Source organism: Acomys minous (genome assembly GCF_964271855.1).
Source record: "Acomys minous genome assembly, chromosome: 5".
In the NCBI taxonomy this organism is placed as follows: Eukaryota; Metazoa; Chordata; class Mammalia; order Rodentia; family Muridae; genus Acomys; species Acomys minous.
The window spans coordinates 99384745-99403664 of NC_140494.1; the positions used below are offsets into that span (position 1 = coordinate 99384745).

The following is an 18920-nucleotide window of genomic DNA, read 5'->3' on the forward strand; positions in this document are numbered from 1 at the left end:
TCTCCAAATCCAATGCAATTCCCATAAAAATATGAACAAAATTCTTTACAGACCTTGCAAGAACAATTCTCAAAGTCACAAAGAAACACACACACATACACACACACACACACACACACACAAAAACCCAGATTATCTAAAAACAATGCTATACAACACAAGAACTGCTGGAAGAATCACCATTTCTGATTTCAAACGGTCCTGCAGAGAAATAGTAGGAAAAAGTGCATTGTTTTTGACACAGAAACAGTTAGGTTTATCAATGGAATCAAATCAAAGATCCAGAATTAAATCCACACAACTAGGGACAACTGATTTTTGACAAAGAAGCCAAAACCATACAGTGGGATAAAAGACATAATCAACAACAATCAACAAATGGTGCTAGTCTAACTGGATGTCTGCATGTAGAAAAATGCAAATAGATATATATTTATCACCCTGTACAAAATTCAAGTCCAAGTAGATCAAAGACCTCAGTATAAAATCAGATACACTAAATATAATAGCAGAGAAAGTGGGGGGATAAGCTGAAATACAGGAGACAGCTTCCTGAATAGAATAACGACATCTCAGGAACTAAGATCAACAATTAATAAATGGGACCTCATGAAACCGAAAGTCTTCACTAAGGCAAAGGACATTGTCAATAGGATAAAATGGCAGACTGCGAAACTGGAAAAATATTCACAAATCCTACATCTGACAGATGGCTAATATCCAAAATATATAAATAACTCAAGAAATTACATACCAACATAGCAAGTAACCCAGCTATAAAAAGACGTACATAGCCAAATAGAGAATTCTCAACATCCTTGTCCTTAGTCATCAGGGAAATGCAACTCAAACAACAATGGATAAGATAAAAATTCAAAGGACAGCACATGATTGTGAGGATGTGGAGCAAGTGCACCATTCTTTCCTTCTTGGTAGGAAATGTTATCTTGTACATCCAATGTGGAAATCAATCTGAGGATTTCTCAGAAAATTGGAAATAGTTCTACATCAAGACCTAGCTATACCACTCCTTTGAATATACCCAGAAGAACTCCACCATACTACAAGGACACTTGCTAACTATGTTCATAATAGCTTTATTCACAATAGCCAGAAACTTGAAAACAAAACTGGCTATCTCGCTCAACTGGAGAATAGATAAAAGAAATGTTTTACATTTTCGCAATGGAATACTACTCAGCTTTTGTAAAAAAAAGGACATCATGCAATTTGCGAACAAAAGGATGGAACTAGAAAAGACCATCCTGAGTGAGGTAATCAAGATGCAGAAAGATACACACGGTTTGAATTCACTTATAAGTGGATATTAGCCATAAATTACAGGATGATCAGGAAACATTCCACATACCCAAAGATGCCGAGTAACAAGGTGTGCCCAAGGGAGGATGCTTGAATATCATTCAGAAGAAATAAAATAGGCTTCTGAAGTAGATGGAGCGAGTGAACTGGGAGGGAGAAGGAGAGGGAGGGAACAGAGGTGGGGATCAGGAGTGAGGAAGGGGGAAGCCTTGGAGAGAGTATGGAAATCAGTAAGGAGGCATATCTGGGGAGAGCGAGGGTCCCAGGAGTGTATGGAGATGACCCTGGTTGAAACTTTTACCAGTGAGGGATATGAACCCTAAAGAGGCCACCTCCTGTAGCAAGGCAGGACTTTCAGGGGAGGGAGAGAGACACCAACCCACCTACCAAGATTTTGATCCCAAATTTGTCCTGTCTACATGTAGTTCATGGATAAACATAGAATAAAAACTGAAGAAATGGCCAACAGCATGAAGTCATGCTTTTAGTGGTCAATGGTTTCCTACAATGCTCAGGATTATGTGGTTTTAGATAATAAAGCGGAAAGATGAGATTAGAAAAGTGCCCTAAATTAATGAAATTGTTGATGTCAGTTTTTCTTTTCTCACAGAAAAGATGCTTTAATTACATTTAGTCTTTTCACAAGAGTAGTTGGGGCATTGCATATCTTTACATATTCTGTGATAGAAATCATATAGACTAGCGAATAGAAAATCTAGTCCTTTTCCCAGAGAGCAAGTCCCTTTAAGACTTACTGGCATCTACTAGAATAGGATTCAGATAACAAATTAAAAATATATTTATAAAACACCTTGTACATTCTAGAGTATTATAGAAAGACAACGTGGGATTTATTACTGAGTTTTGTTAACAGTGTCAAATCTCTGAGGTAGTGAAATGTTACTGAGATCATCGGTGCCATGGTTTGTTTTCTTCATTAATTGTGTATTAAATATGGGACAAATCTTCAGAGGGTTTGATCACCTTTGGGAATGAATTACCTTTGTATTTCTAAGTCCTAGCTCAAAATTTCCAAATAATATAGGATACCTGTGTTTGAAGAAAACATCTTAAGGTAAGTAGATTTCACATTCTGAGAACTTGAGTAAATGCTTAATGATATCTGAGTGTCTTAACAATGATTAGTTCATTGATACTGTAGATCCATTTTCCCTACTATAACATTATACATTAAAACATTAAAAATAATTTGAAACCTACATTGACTCATTTAATTCTCTAAAAGGAATACCACACAATGTATTTACCACTGAGGAAAGAAGTATGTTGTTAATATGATTAACCTGAAATTACCCAAAACTGGATTCCATGTAGGATAGAGCCGTAGTGACATTAAGTTTCTTAGCACTATGCTATAGTGTATTGCTATAGCATTTGTTTTTTTAGATTAAATTCATCTACTTTTTACATGACTTAAAACACAACCATTGCATAAAAGACCACCCTCTGCAAAAAAAAAAAGCATAGAACTGGTTAATCATGGATTTAATACATTCTCAATTGCACATTGTCTTCCTAAATATACACTGTCCTAGTCATATGTTTAAATGTTAAGAGGCTATAGGAAGGATTTCCATAGTCTAGGTTAAACAAAGAAGCAAATATCTCAGCTGTTTTTCATTGTAGATGCACAGATATTTCATTTATATATACATACATATACATATGTATATACATATATAACAATAGGTATGGTTAGCATTAGTATTCTTACCTATAGAATAATGAGTTACTTACCTTCAATATTTGGTCATGCACATAAAGAATGGCAGCACCAACTCTTCTATCTGATATCATTCTGTAATATACAACTATGAAGTCAGTATAATTGTAGGTGCCAAAGAAGTGGACAAAACAGGAAGAGAGAAAAATCAATATCTCATTGCCGCCTACAGAGATCACATGACCTATGCAATTGGAAGTTGCTCATTTTCACTTTTATTGTATATGATAATTAATTTTATGTCAAATATATAATGTCTTATTTTTATTCATCTGTGAATTGCATTATGGATTACTTGAGTAAGACATTTAAATATTGTGTTAGGATCTCCTGCCTCCTTGAAATTACAATGTCAAGACACATTGGTAGGAATTACTTTTACATTAACTCTTTGGACATACTTATGTGTATTCTAACATGACCAAATGTTCTAATATTCACATAACTTTGCAGTTTGGCACTTTTTTTATTTAAGAATTTTGAATATATATTTTTAACACCCCTTTCTTCCTATTGAACTGCTCGTTTTGCAATTCTCATCTGGACTGAATGACTTTCACGTGTTTCCCTAAATCTTTCTAACTTTGCTTTTTTATTTTGACGTTTTCCATATGAATCATTAGTACTTCCTAAGAAGCCATGCAGCTAAGATGGACAGGTGTGGGTTGATAAAATAATAAGTCTTAGTACACAAATATTATGATTTCTATACTAGTTTGGCTTAGATATGACATTGTTTTGTAACCCTGAGGTTAAAGCTCACTAAATAAACATCTCCAAATAAGTGAGATATTATTCTTTATCTCCTATTGGGCTCTAACAAAACACACTATGATAGGGTTTGTTTGCCTCAACAAGTGAACAATTTGAACCTCAAAATCATCAGTAGTTTATCTGGACAACCCCTACTTATAAAAAAAAATCAGTCAATTATTTTTGTACCTATTAAAAATGGCGGCACCCACTAAGTACACTAGCTGTTGTCAGTATCTTTCTACTGAGCTGCATGGACGTGATGAATTTCTATCAGGAACTGTTGAAATCCTCTCACTGTGGTTCATGTGGTTAATTAGGCAAGGTCAGCACATCCATCTAATGATATTATACTCTTGCAATCAGTCTTAAAGGGCTTAGCATCTTATTAACCCTGGGACTGCCCTCAGAGTAGGGTCCATTGTGTTTAGTTTTGTTTTGTTTTGTGGCACAGATTACTGCTATGAAGCCCAGGGTTGAAAATAATTTTCCCCCGGCAATTTTTGTGATTCAGATTTATTACTCTAGCCTTTATATTAAATATAAAATAAATATTATATTTAATATTGTATTCTTTGCAAGAATATCTCATCAAATTATAGTTTTAGGTACACAGATATGCTTAGTACTCTTAAAAAGTTGTAGAAGACCTTCAGAAACATATACTGAAATATCATGCTCTACTCTTTTTGTATCTTAAGCCTGTTTCTATACAAGATAAAAATAGTTTATTTCGTTCTATGTATTAATGTTTAATTCTTGCATATTGAAAAACTGTCTATGTATTTGCATATACATATATGCATGTAACAATAATTAATGAATAGGGGGCTATGAATTTGAAATAGATCAAGGAGATATATATGGGAGGGCTTTAAGGGAAGAATGAGAAAGTGAAATGATGTCATATTATTTTAAAAAAAAAGAAATAATATATTAAAAGCTCTTTGGAAATCCCAGATACATGGGAGAAATGAGTTTTCAGAGATTCATTCTGTCAAAAAAGAACCAGAATATAATAATCACTATCAACCCTTTCCCTCCCTTTTTCTTATAGATAACATTTTATGAGAAACGGCTACTATGAACCATTCTTCAGTGATGGACTTTATCCTCGAAGGACTCACAAAACGCCCAGACCTTCAGCTCCCCCTGTTCCTCTTGTTTCTTATAATATATGTGACCACCATGCTGGGAAACCTGGGCATGATCCTCTTAATCACCATCAGCTCTCAACTTCATTCGCCAATGTACTACTTTCTCAGACATTTGTCCTTCATTGACCTCTGCTATTCCTCTGTCATTACCCCTAAAATGTTGGTGAACTTTGTATCTGAGAAGAACATCATCTCCTTTTGGGAGTGCATGACTCAGCTTTATTTCTTCCTCAGTTTTGCCATTGCAGAGGGCTACCTCCTGACAGCCATGGCCTACGACCGCTATGTGGCCATCTGTAGCCCACTGCTTTACAATACTGTCATGTCCCACAGGGTCTGTTCCATAATGATGCTTGTGGTATATTCCCTGGGTGTCTTTGGAGCTACTGTCCACACCACGCGAATGACAATGTTGTCATTCTGTGAGTCCCATACTGTCAGCCATTATTTTTGTGATATTCTGCCCTTGTTGGCTCTTTCTTGCTCCAGCACCCATATCAATAAGACACTACTGTTCATTATTGGTGGTATTAATACGCTAGCACCTACACTAGCTGTCATCATCTCTTATGCTTTCATCCTAACTAGCATTCTTCGCATCCGTTCCACGGAAGGACGTTCCAAAGCCTTTGGGACCTGTAGCTCCCACATTATGGCTGTGGGCATCTTTTTTGGGTCTATAACGTTCATGTATTTCAAGCCACCTTCCAGCAATAATATGGAACAGGAGAAAGTGTCTTCGGTGTTCTATACCACAGTGATCCCAATGCTAAACCCCCTCATATACAGCCTGAGGAACAAGGATGTAAAGAATGCACTCAAAAGGGCGTTTGGGCGAAGGCAGTCATCCTAATATATTGAGAGAAAGAAAAAAATAAAACAGGAGATGTTCTCATAGGTTCTTTGGGTTTTTTCTTTCTTCTAGGTAAAACCATTGTTACTAGAGAAATGATGCTAGAATATTTGATGTTTGAGAATGTCTGAGACATTTGTGTAGATTATCAAACAATATCGTTTTCTGTGAGAAGTGTAATCTCTGTAAATTTTTAAGAGGTATAGAAACTGATGGAAGAGGAAGAGTTCTAAATATTAAATGTTATAATCATAATAAAACTGCCATTGTAACAGGATGGACAATAAAAGTAGCAAAGCTATGTTTGAAAAAATGGTCTTCTTGAGTTTGGGGCACAGGAATTAATCTATTTACATATATTTCCCTTGAAAGCCACAAAGTAGAAACTGCAATAATACAAGAAGACACCAAGGCAGCCAGCATCTCACAATGATTTATGTCTCTTCTCATTTAGAACTCCTGAAAGTAATGAAGTATAGGCAGAACATCCATTGTGGATGGTTACAATTAAATTTAAACATGTCTCCAGAATTGTAGCTTAGCAAATTTCTCTTAACTTAGGGCACTACATTTATGGAAATTATTATAACAACTGTAAAACTATCAATAGAGGGTTCAAGGCAATGCTTTGTAATTCTGTCATCAGCTCCTTGAGAAGAGTAGCTTCCCCCTCAGTGCACATTCTACTGTGAGCTGTATCTAGACAAAATGAGCTGCAGGTTTGAAGGCGCATCACTGATTGTACCAGACAAGGTCATGGAAATGGCAAAGGTGGGAAAAAGTCATGGTATCCTCAAAGTTAAAAACACCCTCTACATCCGCGTCTCTTACCTTGAGAAAAACTGAAATTACCCACTAAAACACATACTTTATATTTTCTATTGCTTTCTGACATCTGCTGTTTTTTAGGCTTTATAAGGTTTAACTTGAATAGCGCATATACTGTAATTTGCAACCCTTATTAAATTGTGTTTAAAATTAAAAAGTACATGTCCAGTGTGGTTAAATTTAATCAGTTTTCTTAAAAACAAAAAGAAATTTAAGATTGAAAATTTCCCCTAATGGACTTAAGAAAACCATATCTGTAAAATGTTTCTTTATGCTGCAGAAAATATCATATTAGCAATTGGAATTGGAAGGAGGCTGAGGAATATAAGAACCAGAGGCATTGGAGAATCCATGGAGATAAAACCCTATAAATCAACAGGATTTTCTCACATATGAACTCAATAGAGATTGTGGCAGCATGCACAAGGCCTGCAGGAATCTGGACCGGTTACTATCCTAGAGCAAAAAGGAAAAGTGGACAGATGCCCCCCCCTTCCCCCGTCCCTAACCCAGAACTATCACCTATTGATAACTACTTGCAAATGAAAATTTAGTTTTCTTCAAGGGATTCTCAATGGGTAAATAAACCACTTTTAAATGTAGATTGCATTCCCAGCAGTAGATGGCTACGGTACCTTGGGGGATTCCTTGTATCATAATGTTCTCTCAGGGATTTTTAAAATTTTAATAATAATTTAATAATAAATATATTTACCTTATAGGTCCTTTGAGTATGTATTATGGCTTCCAATTTAGTGTTTTTATGGGACTCTTGAGTGTGCCATCTAGTAGATCTTTGTGTCTATCTCTGTTTCTTTTGTCTTTTCTTGGTCTCTTTTCCTTCTGCTTGTCTATGTTGTCCTAGTCTATTGTGTTAGTTTGTTCTATCTCATTTTTTTTTCTTTACTGTCCCTTAGAAACCTGTTTGTTTCCTAATGAGAGACAGAAAGGGGTTGAACATTGATGGGAGGGGATATGAAGAGGAACTGAGTGAATTCATGGAAAGGGAAAACATAATCAGTATATAGTATGGGAAATACATATTTTCAGTAAATAATCTTTTTTGAAAAAAAGAACTAAAGTAGTTGGGCCCATGTTTGGTCTAGGTACTGGAATGATGAGATAAGAGATTTACAAATTTGAGTCATTGGACGACACAGCTAGATTCTACCTCAAAAAGAAACAAACAAGCAAGAAAAAGAGCAACAACAAAAACATCAACAACAACAACAAAAAGGAAATGGGAGGAATTCAGTATCTGATGGTGGGGTGACAGATATCTGAATACATTATTGAAGGAATATCTTCAAAAACACAGAGTATCTGGGATTGAGACTGTGGATAACAGGCATGTGTCTGATTCAGCCACGAGACAATGATTTCCCGAGTGCCTTAGACCTTGTTTATTTCCACCTAATAAACATAGCACGCCACAACTAAGTTTTATTCCTTCTCAAGTCTCTGATGTGGTTGAAGACCAGATAGTTTAGTTTTTACAATTAAGTTTAGTTGTTTAGGGGATAAAACATCTTTAGGTCTAGATAGATGTTTTAAATTGATAGAGATGAGATAAGATATAGGTATGGATTTACATCAGAATTTCAGACTCACCAAGATAGGAAAGTCGGTTTTTTTGCAAGGTTTCCAATTACAATTAGCCAAAACACCATGAGTGTAACATTTATATAATCCCTGATTGTTTTGTGGTTTTTCTAGCTTTATGTAGTTTATTTTATTTATGTATAATACTATAAATATATATGACAAAAATTAATTTAAAAAACATCGCACCTCACTCAAGACCTTAAAATAAAGTGTAAACAGTCTTTGCTTCTGTTTTTATTTTGTATTTTCTAAACTACCTGAAGCTAAACAGAAGATTTTTTTCTGTAAAAAAATTAATAAACAGTAAAAAAAAATATTTGACACCTAACTTAATTTTTCATCTTGATACATGACTTGTGAATACATTAGGACTTTCCAAACATCACCATTGCTCTTGGGACAGTCATTTTTGCAAGTTGTTCTTAAATGCTGGCGACTATAGGGGATTTGTGAACTAATGAGTGCTTTGTATTCCTAATAAATCCCAAGTCCCCAGGCCATCACTTAAAACCTCTACATCACAACATACTCATAATTATAGTTCCAGATGTGCTTTAGGATACTGATAAATTAAACGAATATTGATATTTCACTCCAGACAAAAACATTAATTCAGCACTTGACACTATGTGTGTAAAAAGAAGGAGACATTTCTTTGAACATCATAATAATTGTCTGTTACATGAAAAGGAAACTAAGCAATTCATAAGAACTTTGCCTCTGTGCAGAACATAGGTGAGTATCCAGTTTCATTTTTGCAGGACATAGGTGAATCCAGTTTAATTTGTGACAACAGTATATTGTGTAGAGGGACAATTGACATAACAATCATGTTCACTCAAATGCAACATCTTAATATTTGTTTCCATATTCTGTTCAGTAGCTGACATCTTCCTGTCTCTTTTCCTGTCATCCTTCACTGTTACTATTTTTTTTGGAGGTGGGGGGAACTGGATCAAACAATCTGAAAGAATAACTCCCAATCCAAATTTAACTAGAAGTGGTACAGAAAATCTCACTGGGAATCCATGGCTATGAGGCTTCAATTTCTTAAAACATTGCTATAGGATTTATTTACTAGCACTCTGTATCTTGCACATTAACCCACACATATCTTCAAAAGAAAGAAAACAAAGGAAAAAAATCCTTAAATATCTAATTCCTTGGAAAACAGAAATTCCTGTTTTCTTGTTTATTGAATAAATCCACTCAAATCATGCTGAGATATATCATTATCTGTTCATTGCAAATATTACTTTTTTCTTTCTTTCTGGCCTCAGAAGCACTAGACAGAGCACACTCTACAAGATAAAGAGTATTCAATGTCACAATTTCTCTCAGGTTTCCAGAATATAGTTGGTACTGCTAACCTCACTTTGATCTTCCGAAGTGATAAAATGTATAAGAGCCAAGTAATTTCAAATGTTCTTATATTTTCATCATTCACACTAAGATGATAGTTTAAGATGAAGAAGAAATTTGAAAATCTATATTCCTGATTCCTATCTGGCATGTTTTCACATCTTTACATTGTTTTGTTCTTCTGGGGGTTTAGTTATTAGTTAGTTAGTTTGTTTGTTTTGTTCTTGTTGTTGATTTTGTTATTTTTTGTTTTTGTTTGTTTGTTTGTTTGTTTTCTATTTTTTTATTTTTTTATTTTTTGAGACAAAGTTTCTCTATGTAGCCTTGGCTGTCCCGGAGCTCACTCTGTGGACCAGGATAGCCTCCAACTCAGCCTGCCTAGTGCTGAGATTAAATACATGCTCTACCACCATTTATCTCACATTCAGGTTTGTAAATGTATATTAAATATTGCTTACTGCTTTATACAGGAATATTTACATTCATGGCTTTTGTTTGCCTTAGGGAATTCTCATCCTTACATTACTTTAAAACTCATTAAATGACTTGCCCAAAGCACCAAACTGATCAGCAATGAAGTCAGCCTTTGCAATAAATCCTTTATTGGTGCTAAATATATCCAAAATTTCAGCTTTTTATCTAATTTGCCTTCCTGTTGCCCAAAAGATATATTAAATGCTCAGGTTATGAAGTTGGACTGCTTTCTTGCCAGATGGACTATTTGGTGATTTCAATACACACATGATCACTCTGACTGTCTATGAGAGAACTCTGGAAATGCTCTTTGAAATCATATGTACCTCTCTGTTGGCTTTGTTCTTTGTCTTTACAGATAATCTTGAGACTATAGTGTTGAAAATATACCTCAAAGCTATTTACACAAGGCCTTCTTTCCCTTGAAGGATGCTTTAGAAAATATTTTTTTTTCATTTTTTCCAATTACTTAATATCTCTTTTGGTAAGCTCTGTTAAAAACAGAAATATCTCTTTTCCCTTTTCTGTGTTTTCCCCAAACCTAATTTTCTAGAAATGCAGTAAAATTCTGAGATAAAGTATTCTTTGCTGGAATTGGTCTCCTGCTGTTTTAAGCCTGTCTAGCATGAGCTCCAAGCTCAAGTTGTTTACTGCAAGGTAATCCCATGCCCTTTCTCTTGCCCATTATTTAGAATTGCCTTTTAAGGGAAGCTTTAGAAATCTGGACCATCCTTTAGCATCTAAAATTATTCCCATTGGGAATTTTCATCCTCTCTGCTTTGTGGTTAATTAGATGACAACTATCAATAAAATATCAACCATCTCTTATGTATACCCAGTGAAAGAGTTGTTCTAGAATCATATACCCTGGAATTGAGTTCTGAATCTATTCTTAAATTGTCCTCACTTGGATTTCTACATCAGAAATAGATGAACCATCCAGCGTAAATAAGAATTCAATGTCATAATATAGGAAAAGCACATGGGTTCAACATGAAATGTGTAAAAAAGGAAGAGGTATTAAATGAGCAGAAGAAAGCGTAGAGGGGAGGGGAGGAGGGTAACCATTAAATCCATCAAAATGGAAGAAATAGCTGTATTCTGATAATACACACTGTCATCTAAAAATGGCTCCATGAGAAAAGCATATCACATGGAAAAAGCGTGGACCCACTAATTATGATGCTATTGAGAGCAGAAATGTAGCACACACTTTTATTTGTTTACAAACAGGGTCCAAATCTTTGTGAGCATCAACTACTAGAAGAGTCAAGTTTATAGTAATAGCATTAATTCTAATATATACAGGAGCAAATGCTACTGTCTAGTAATGATTGTCCATTGGTCATAGGGTGTTCATAAGTAGCAGATTTTTATTGAATGATTTAGGTACTACACAGGTGACACTTTTGAAAATGAGTGAGCGGGAGGAAACTCTCCTGGGGAACCTTAGGGTAAGCAACTCTACTGCGGAGAGCTGTGTTTTAGCACAACGCAGTGGGGGAAATGGCTGTGCCTCAGGATTTACAAACATAGCTGGATCCAGAATGTGTTGGGTGAGTACTCCTGATTAGTGATACTACTTTCCTTCTTGGAGTGACTCAGTGCTTTTTACTCAAGTAAATGTGTACCTTCCCTCTACCTGAAGATACAAAACACCTGTGTTCAGTTCAATAAAGCTGAAGATTCACCATTTTCTTATTTTTTGAATTTTGGAGATGAATCTAAGTAAAGAAACTGGAAACTAGGCTAGAATTTTGCACAATCTTTTCCGCTTTTTATTCTTGCTTGATTTATTTTATTTTTTGTTTGGTTGGTCCACTTAGTGCACTTTATGTTTTTAGATCTAGCCAATGGTCAGATCAGTCTCCACAGTTGAGTGGAGAGTGGGATATGACTTTCTCACGTACTCTGGTGCCTCACATTTGACCATGTCCCCTGGAGGGGGAGACCTGGTGGCACTCAGAGGAAGAACAGCAGGTTACCAAGAAGAGACTTGATACCCTATGAGCATATACAGGGGGAGGTAATCCCTCTCAGGAACAGTCATAGAGGAGGGGAATAAGGGGAAAATGGGAGGGAGGGAAGAAGGGGAGGATACAAGGGATGGGATAACCATTGAGATGTAACAAGAATAAATTAATAATAATAAAAAAGAAAGTATTTAACAGGAACCCAGGTTGATACTGTAGCTTTTGTAGCCAAAACCCAAAGCCCCAGCAATCATGTATGTATCCTTGAGTTGTATTGCTAAATGCATGAGCAAATACTCACACATTTCTACTCTTCACCTGTCAGAAAATGCTTCTTGTTCTCCTTGGGTAAAGTTGATTCTGGTGCTAAACACAGGAGGCAAATATTTCTAAGTCAGTGAGGAAGCACTTTATTTTGCCATCAGAATTCACAACAACTTAAGGAGAAATTTAAAGGAGATACATTCGGTGATTTTGGACAGGAGTTAAGAACAATACCTGGACACTTTTCTAACCTTTCTTTAACGTTTTGGCTGCATTAATAAGAGGAGTAAAGTCTTTCATAATATCACATTTAGTTTTTTGGGTCCCTTTTGTTTTGTTTTGGGTTTTTTTGTTGTTGTTGTTTGTTTGTTTGTTTGTTTTCTAGATCAAGCACGTTCATTGTAGTGTGATAGTAAACTAAAGTTTTTTTTTTCCACAGAAATCGACAAAGAATGGGCTCTGGGAATCATTCTGCAGCAGTTGTGTTTGTCTTGGTGGGATTAACACAGCAGCCAGAGCTCCTACTGCCCCTCTTCCTCTTGTTCCTGGGCATCTATGTGGTGACAGTGGTGGGGAACCTGGGCATGATCCTGCTCATCACAGTCAGCCCAGTGCTGCACACTCCCATGTACTATTTCCTCAGCAGCTTATCCTTTGTTGATCTCTGCTATTCCACTGTCATTACACCCAGAATGCTGGTGAACTTCCTTGGGAAGAAAAATTTGATTTCCTACTCTGAGTGCATGGCCCAGCTCTTTTTCTTTGTGATCTTTGTGGTGGCTGAAGGTTATCTCCTGACTGCCATGGCATATGATCGTTATGTGGCCATCTGCAGACCGTTGCTGTATAATGTGATCATGTCCTCTAGACTCTGTACACTGTTAGTGCTCATTGCCTTCATCCTAGGCCTTTTCTCTGCTGTGGCACACACAAGTGCTATGATGAAACTGAGCTTCTGTAAATCCCACATCATAAGCCATTACTTCTGTGATGTTCTTCCCCTCCTCAACCTCTCCTGTTCTAATACACATCTCAATGAGCTTCTCCTATTTATCATTGCAGGGATTAACACCTTGGTACCCACCCTAGCTGTTGCCATCTCCTATGTCTTCATCTTTTGCAGCATCCTTCACATTAAGTCATCAAAGGGCAGATCCAAAGCATTTGGAACTTGCAGCTCTCATCTCATGGCTGTGGGAATCTTTTTTGGGTCTATCACCTTCATGTATTTTAAGCCTCCTTCAAGTAACTCTCTGGAGGAAGAGAAGGTGTCTTCCGTGTTCTATACCACAGTGATCCCCATGCTGAACCCACTAATATACAGTTTAAGGAACAAAGACGTGAAGAAAGCATTGGGCATATTCTTGGTAGGAAGATAAGTTTTCCGTTTGGCAAATGATTGATGGAAAAGTATATTTTCTAATGAGAATATGATCTTTCTATTTATTTTAATTTCTCTTTTGAAATATGTAGCATATCTATGTTTGTGGTACTGAGATTACTCTCAGGACAATGTATGTTAGACAAGAACTATATGACAGTGCTATATCTACTATCCATATTTTAAAAAAATACCTTACCATTTATTGTTGATTCAATTTTCCAATAAAATAGAGAATGATTTCATAAAGCTGACATCATTGCTTTGACAGAAAATGACTTTCTTTTAGAGAAATTAAATGGTATGTCATATTTTTCTCTAACCTGAGTCTTCTTATCCTAATATTCAATAGCTGATTATTTAAACCTTTCTATGTTTGGAGTACAACAGCATGGAGTGTGGTCCCATGAATCCTTTCACAATCCATGAATGACTGTGAGTGGCTCTGTCTTATGCAGGCACAGTAGAAATAGGCACAGCACTTTAAAAGTCATGATTAGGACAACTGTTTCATGTTTGTTTTACATAATTTCACTGATTTTTCTCCCTAATAGCTCTTACAGTCCCTCCTTCTCCCTCATCTGCAATATTTCTTTGTCCTTAAAGGGGACAGTAATACAAATGCCTTGTTTAGGCTTTAGGATTTATGTATTATTTATTCTAGGTATCTTATATAGCCAGGAGTCTCTGTTTGCCACTGTTTAGTGTAAATGAAATCTTCTCTCATTAGTGTCAAAAAATACATTTCACCTAAGGGTGTAAACATGAATATTTAGATAGTAGTTTGGAATTATGTCTATATGGATAGTCATTAGTAGTATTTTCCATACAGAACTGATATACAGACTAATGATAGAATCTGGGAGGTGGGGATCCACTATTTTCGTTGTCTTGCCTCTATGCCCACGAGACTCCAACACATAATTCTAACCCCACGGCCACAAGTGCACCTGGTCATAACCAGGGACCAGAAACATGTATAGATGACGTGAAAAGGAGCTTAATAGGAAAAGGGGAGTACACAGGAGGAGGAGGGGAGTGAGAGGGGCTGGAGCTAAAAACAATCCAAATGCAAAATGCATCATACACATGTATGTAACTGTTAAAATACAAATTCTATATTATGTTTCAAAAAAAAGCTGAAATGTGAGAGGTAGGGTGCTGCTCACTAATATTTAATGTTTTTCAACATGGAGCTATACTGTAGATGCATCTGTTCAAATGCACAAGAAAATAAAAAGAAACACAAGATCAAATTGTTGCAAAAAAATATTGGCAGTTTCATTCTGCAGCTTCTGCTCAATGTGATTAAATTGTTTTTTCTATCCAGAGTATTCACTGTCCTTGATTTCCATTTGGTCCTGACCCTTATTAGTCAATAGCTCCTTGGACTAAGACAAGGAAAAGGAAGTGAGTACCCATCCCATAATGATTTGTTATTAAGTATAAATTATTATTCAATTAGCTGCAACATAAGAAAACCCCAAGAAGTTTAAGAATGAGGAAAGAAGGAATACAGTTATTTTTTAATTGAAGACAATATAATAGCTTACCCCCAAATCCCTAAAGAATCAGGGATAAAACTAATCTAAGACTTCAATAAAGTATCAGGAGATAAATTAATACCCAGAATTCAGTAGTAAATTTATTGCAGCTACAAGACATAAACCCGTCTGTGAATCAATGATGAAATGATAGATTTTTTTGTGTGCATGTACTGAACAAAAAGAGTGAAGAACTTATCTGAGGGAAATTCTTAAATACTCCCCAGAGATCCAGAAGTAGACTTGAATAAGTAAAAATGTAATATTTGAAAAGAATAATTCATCATTCAAATATACTAGTTTCTGCAATTAATTTCCACATTTTTTAAACGTTAGAGGAATATCATCACACACACACACACACACACACACACACACACACACATATTCATGGGAAGTAAAAGTACATGAAACTGCACATATATAAGAAGAAAGTTGGATTGATTTTGACATATTTATAAATTTTAGACCTATTGCTGCAGTCAAAATCTCACACAGTTGATTATGCTTCATGACTCCTATTTTGACCTCAGCCCTTAGACAACAGCAGATTTTCCTATTATCAGAACCGACTGGTGATTTCTATCATCCCATGTAAACACACATTTTATTAATTTATTCTTAGCTTTTTTTTTTATCCAAAGTAACCTTTAGATACTTATTTATAACTCCATTTTAATTGTTTAGAATGGTTTTGTATGGACTTATCACAGTCTATTCACTTAGTTATTGGTGATCATGCAGGGTATTTTATACTATTACAAATAAAGTTCTTGTTAGTTCCATACTGCTATTATCACATATATCATTTAATTTAAAGAAATCTCCAGATAAAAGACTTGTAAATTATGTTAAGTGAGCTCTAAGTAATTTATCACACTGCTAAACTGTCTGTGAATGAAGTAATTTAACGTTTTAACATTTATTTATGAATAGGAGTTGTAGTTGGTCTGTTTTTAAAGACTAAACTTAATTTCATTTTATAATTTTAATTCTACCAATTTTAATGTATGCATATTTTATGTTTTTAATTTGCTTTCCTTGGTGATGATGATACTAAATGTGTTTTACTGTGCTTACTGTTGATTTATTTCAGTCTATCAGTTGTGCTATTATACTTAAAACTGAGTAATACAATCAGGGAGGGGTTCATTCAAAGGACCCCACTCGTACCTGCTGAACTATTGGCTATTGATAATATGTTATGACTAAGAACAATTATGATTTATTCATTTGTATTAATGAATAAATATGCTACTTGTAACATGAATGACTGTTATATTACCAGAGATACGTTATTATTCAGATTAGAAAATTTTATATAAGAATTCTTATTTTTAAAAAAATTGGGACCTAGGTTACAGGCTTGATGAATCACAAAGCCTTAATGTAAATTTATAAGAAAGAATTTTTAACAAAAATTTAAAAAACATTTTAAAAGATTTCATTTATTTTATGTATATGAGTGTGTGCAAACAAGCAAACAAATAAATAACTAAATTAAATGCATGGTCTCTACCTCTCTATCACTGATTCACACAGGAGGAAAGGAAATCTATAGGAGGATGCACAGGTGACAAATCAACTGCAGTTTGGACTTGAAATGATCATTTAGGTGTGCTGATGTTCTCAATTCCAAATTCATATTTTCTAGAAAGAAACTCAACAGAATCCGTCTCCCATTCACCAAATATCCCTGTCTACTATGTCTCAATTCTCTTTCATATCTCCTGGTATGAGACCATTACACAATGGTGTTCCAGGTAGCTGAGGATATCAGTACATTGTTCCATTTGTAATAGCATGATTGGGTCCCACCCACGAGTTAAGTTTTCCAACACATGACTTAAGTTATGTTTCAGAAGTCACAAGTGGATGACAAAGCCATGAGATTGAAACACTTCCATTTCTATCAAGAACCCCAAGACTTTGAAATGAAAGTGCACTTATTCAGGGTGATAATTAGAAAAATCAAATGTTGACAAAGAAGCAGTAGACTGAAGAAGTAGAAGGACAGTTGTAGAGATAAGAGCATAGGTCAGGCAAAGGAAAAGAAAATTCCATGTTATTTGCCCATTGGATAGAGACAGTCCTTGCTGACAAAACAATTTATTTGTTCACCTTGAATAATTTCTGCCTTATCTCCAAGTCTTCAAAGCAGTGGTGATATCTGTGTTATCCATTGCACAGAAAAGAATAGCTTTGAAGAAGCTATCGTTTCATTAAAGTATGAGGTTCTAAGACTTTCTCTGTTACTTTTTATACATACTAGGCACTTGCTGAAGCAGTTTATTCAGAGAACATTTTACTTCCTTATTTCTCAAGCTATAAATCAAAGGATTCAGCATAGGTGTAACCAGGTTGTTCAAGATCTGAACGGCTGCGTTAAGCCAGGGATTAGGGGTAGGCTGGAGGTATATGAGGACCACTGGCATAAAGGCGAGGAGGATGGCGGTGAGGTGGGCACTGCAGGTGGAGAAGGCTCTATACCGCCCCTCAGCAGAGCGGATCTGCAGAATGGAGCAGAGGATGCAGCTATAGGAGGTAAGGATGAGGAGGAAGCAGCTGAGGGGTATCAAGCCCACACTGATGAGCCCTACCATCTCTAGAACTGATGTGTCCGCACAAGCCAGTTTTAGCATGACAGGAATATCACAGAAGTAATAGTCTACCTCATTAGGACCGCAGTAGGGCAACTGGAAGGTCAGAGTGGTGAGAAAGGTTGCCTGAATACATCCAAAAAATGACGTCCCTATAGCCAGGACACCACACACTTTGTAGTTCATGATTATTGAGTACCGTAGCGGGTAGCATATGGCAACAAAGCGATCATAGGCCATCACTGTGTACAGGAAACACTCAGTACAACCCAGGAAATGGTAGAAGAAGAGCTGGCACACACAGCCTGCATAGGAGATGGCTCTGCTATTTCCTGAGAGGTAGAACAGCATCTTGGGAGAGCTCACAGAAGGGAAAAATATGTCACACACTGAGAGCTGGCACAGGAAGAAGTACATGGGTGTGTGAAGCCGAGTGGAGGAGACAATTGCAAGGAATATGAGCAAGTTCCCCACTAGCGTGAAGATGTAGAAAGACAAAAACAGGACAAAGAGCATGGTCTCCATACCCTCTGTGTGCGGGATACCCAGTAGGATAAATTGGGACACTACTGAGAGATTCCTCATAGCTTTGAGAATGACTAACTTCAAACCAGAATACTGACATCCAAGACACAAACACTGAATCCAAACCAGGAGTTTCTCACATGTATATGTTTGAAAAAGCAATAAACTTCCCCCAAACATCCTCTTTTTAAAAGGAATCTGTTTCTTAACTCCTCTTGCTGTCTGGCTTAGTTGGAAGATGAGTTAAAGTTCCAGGACTGAAATTCTGTTGGTGGAGCTTCTGAAATAAAGAGGACACAAGTGGAAGGATCAGTCCTCCTTAAAGCAGAGCACACAAAGTGGAAAGATCGTCCTCCCTAAGGCAGAGCACACCAAGTGGAAGGATCAGTCCTCCTTAAGGCAAAGCACACCAAGTGGCTACATTTGAATTTGAAAAAGAGTGAGGGGAGGGTGTATGGAAGGATTAAAGGGTGAAAAGAAAGAAGAAGTGGCAGTTTAATTATATTATAATCTCAAAAGTAAAAGAATTAAATAAAT

General features: G+C 36.0%; 3 protein-coding genes across 3 annotated transcripts; 2 read left to right on the forward strand and 1 right to left on the reverse strand.

The window, feature by feature from the left end:
* Positions 1–4900: 4900 nt before the first annotated feature.
* On the forward strand, positions 4901–5827 carry LOC311598299 (olfactory receptor 8D2-like; the record flags this gene model as incomplete). The annotated part of the gene is made up of 1 exon (XM_084783334.1): positions 4901–5827. The coding sequence occupies one exon, from the start codon at positions 4901–4903 to the stop codon at positions 5825–5827; it is 927 nt and encodes a 308-aa protein (XP_084639460.1).
* Positions 5828–12785: 6958 nt separating this feature from the next.
* Positions 12786–13712, forward strand: LOC311598298 (olfactory receptor 8D1-like; the record flags this gene model as incomplete). The annotated part of the gene is made up of 1 exon (XM_084783333.1): positions 12786–13712. The coding sequence occupies one exon, from the start codon at positions 12786–12788 to the stop codon at positions 13710–13712; it is 927 nt and encodes a 308-aa protein (XP_084639459.1).
* Positions 13713–17510: 3798 nt separating this feature from the next.
* LOC311598427 (olfactory receptor 10D1B-like) lies at positions 17511–18443 on the reverse strand (the record flags this gene model as incomplete). The annotated part of the gene is made up of 1 exon (XM_084783474.1): positions 17511–18443. The coding sequence occupies one exon, from the start codon at positions 18441–18443 to the stop codon at positions 17511–17513; it is 933 nt and encodes a 310-aa protein (XP_084639600.1).
* Between the last annotated feature and the right edge of the window lie 477 nt (positions 18444–18920).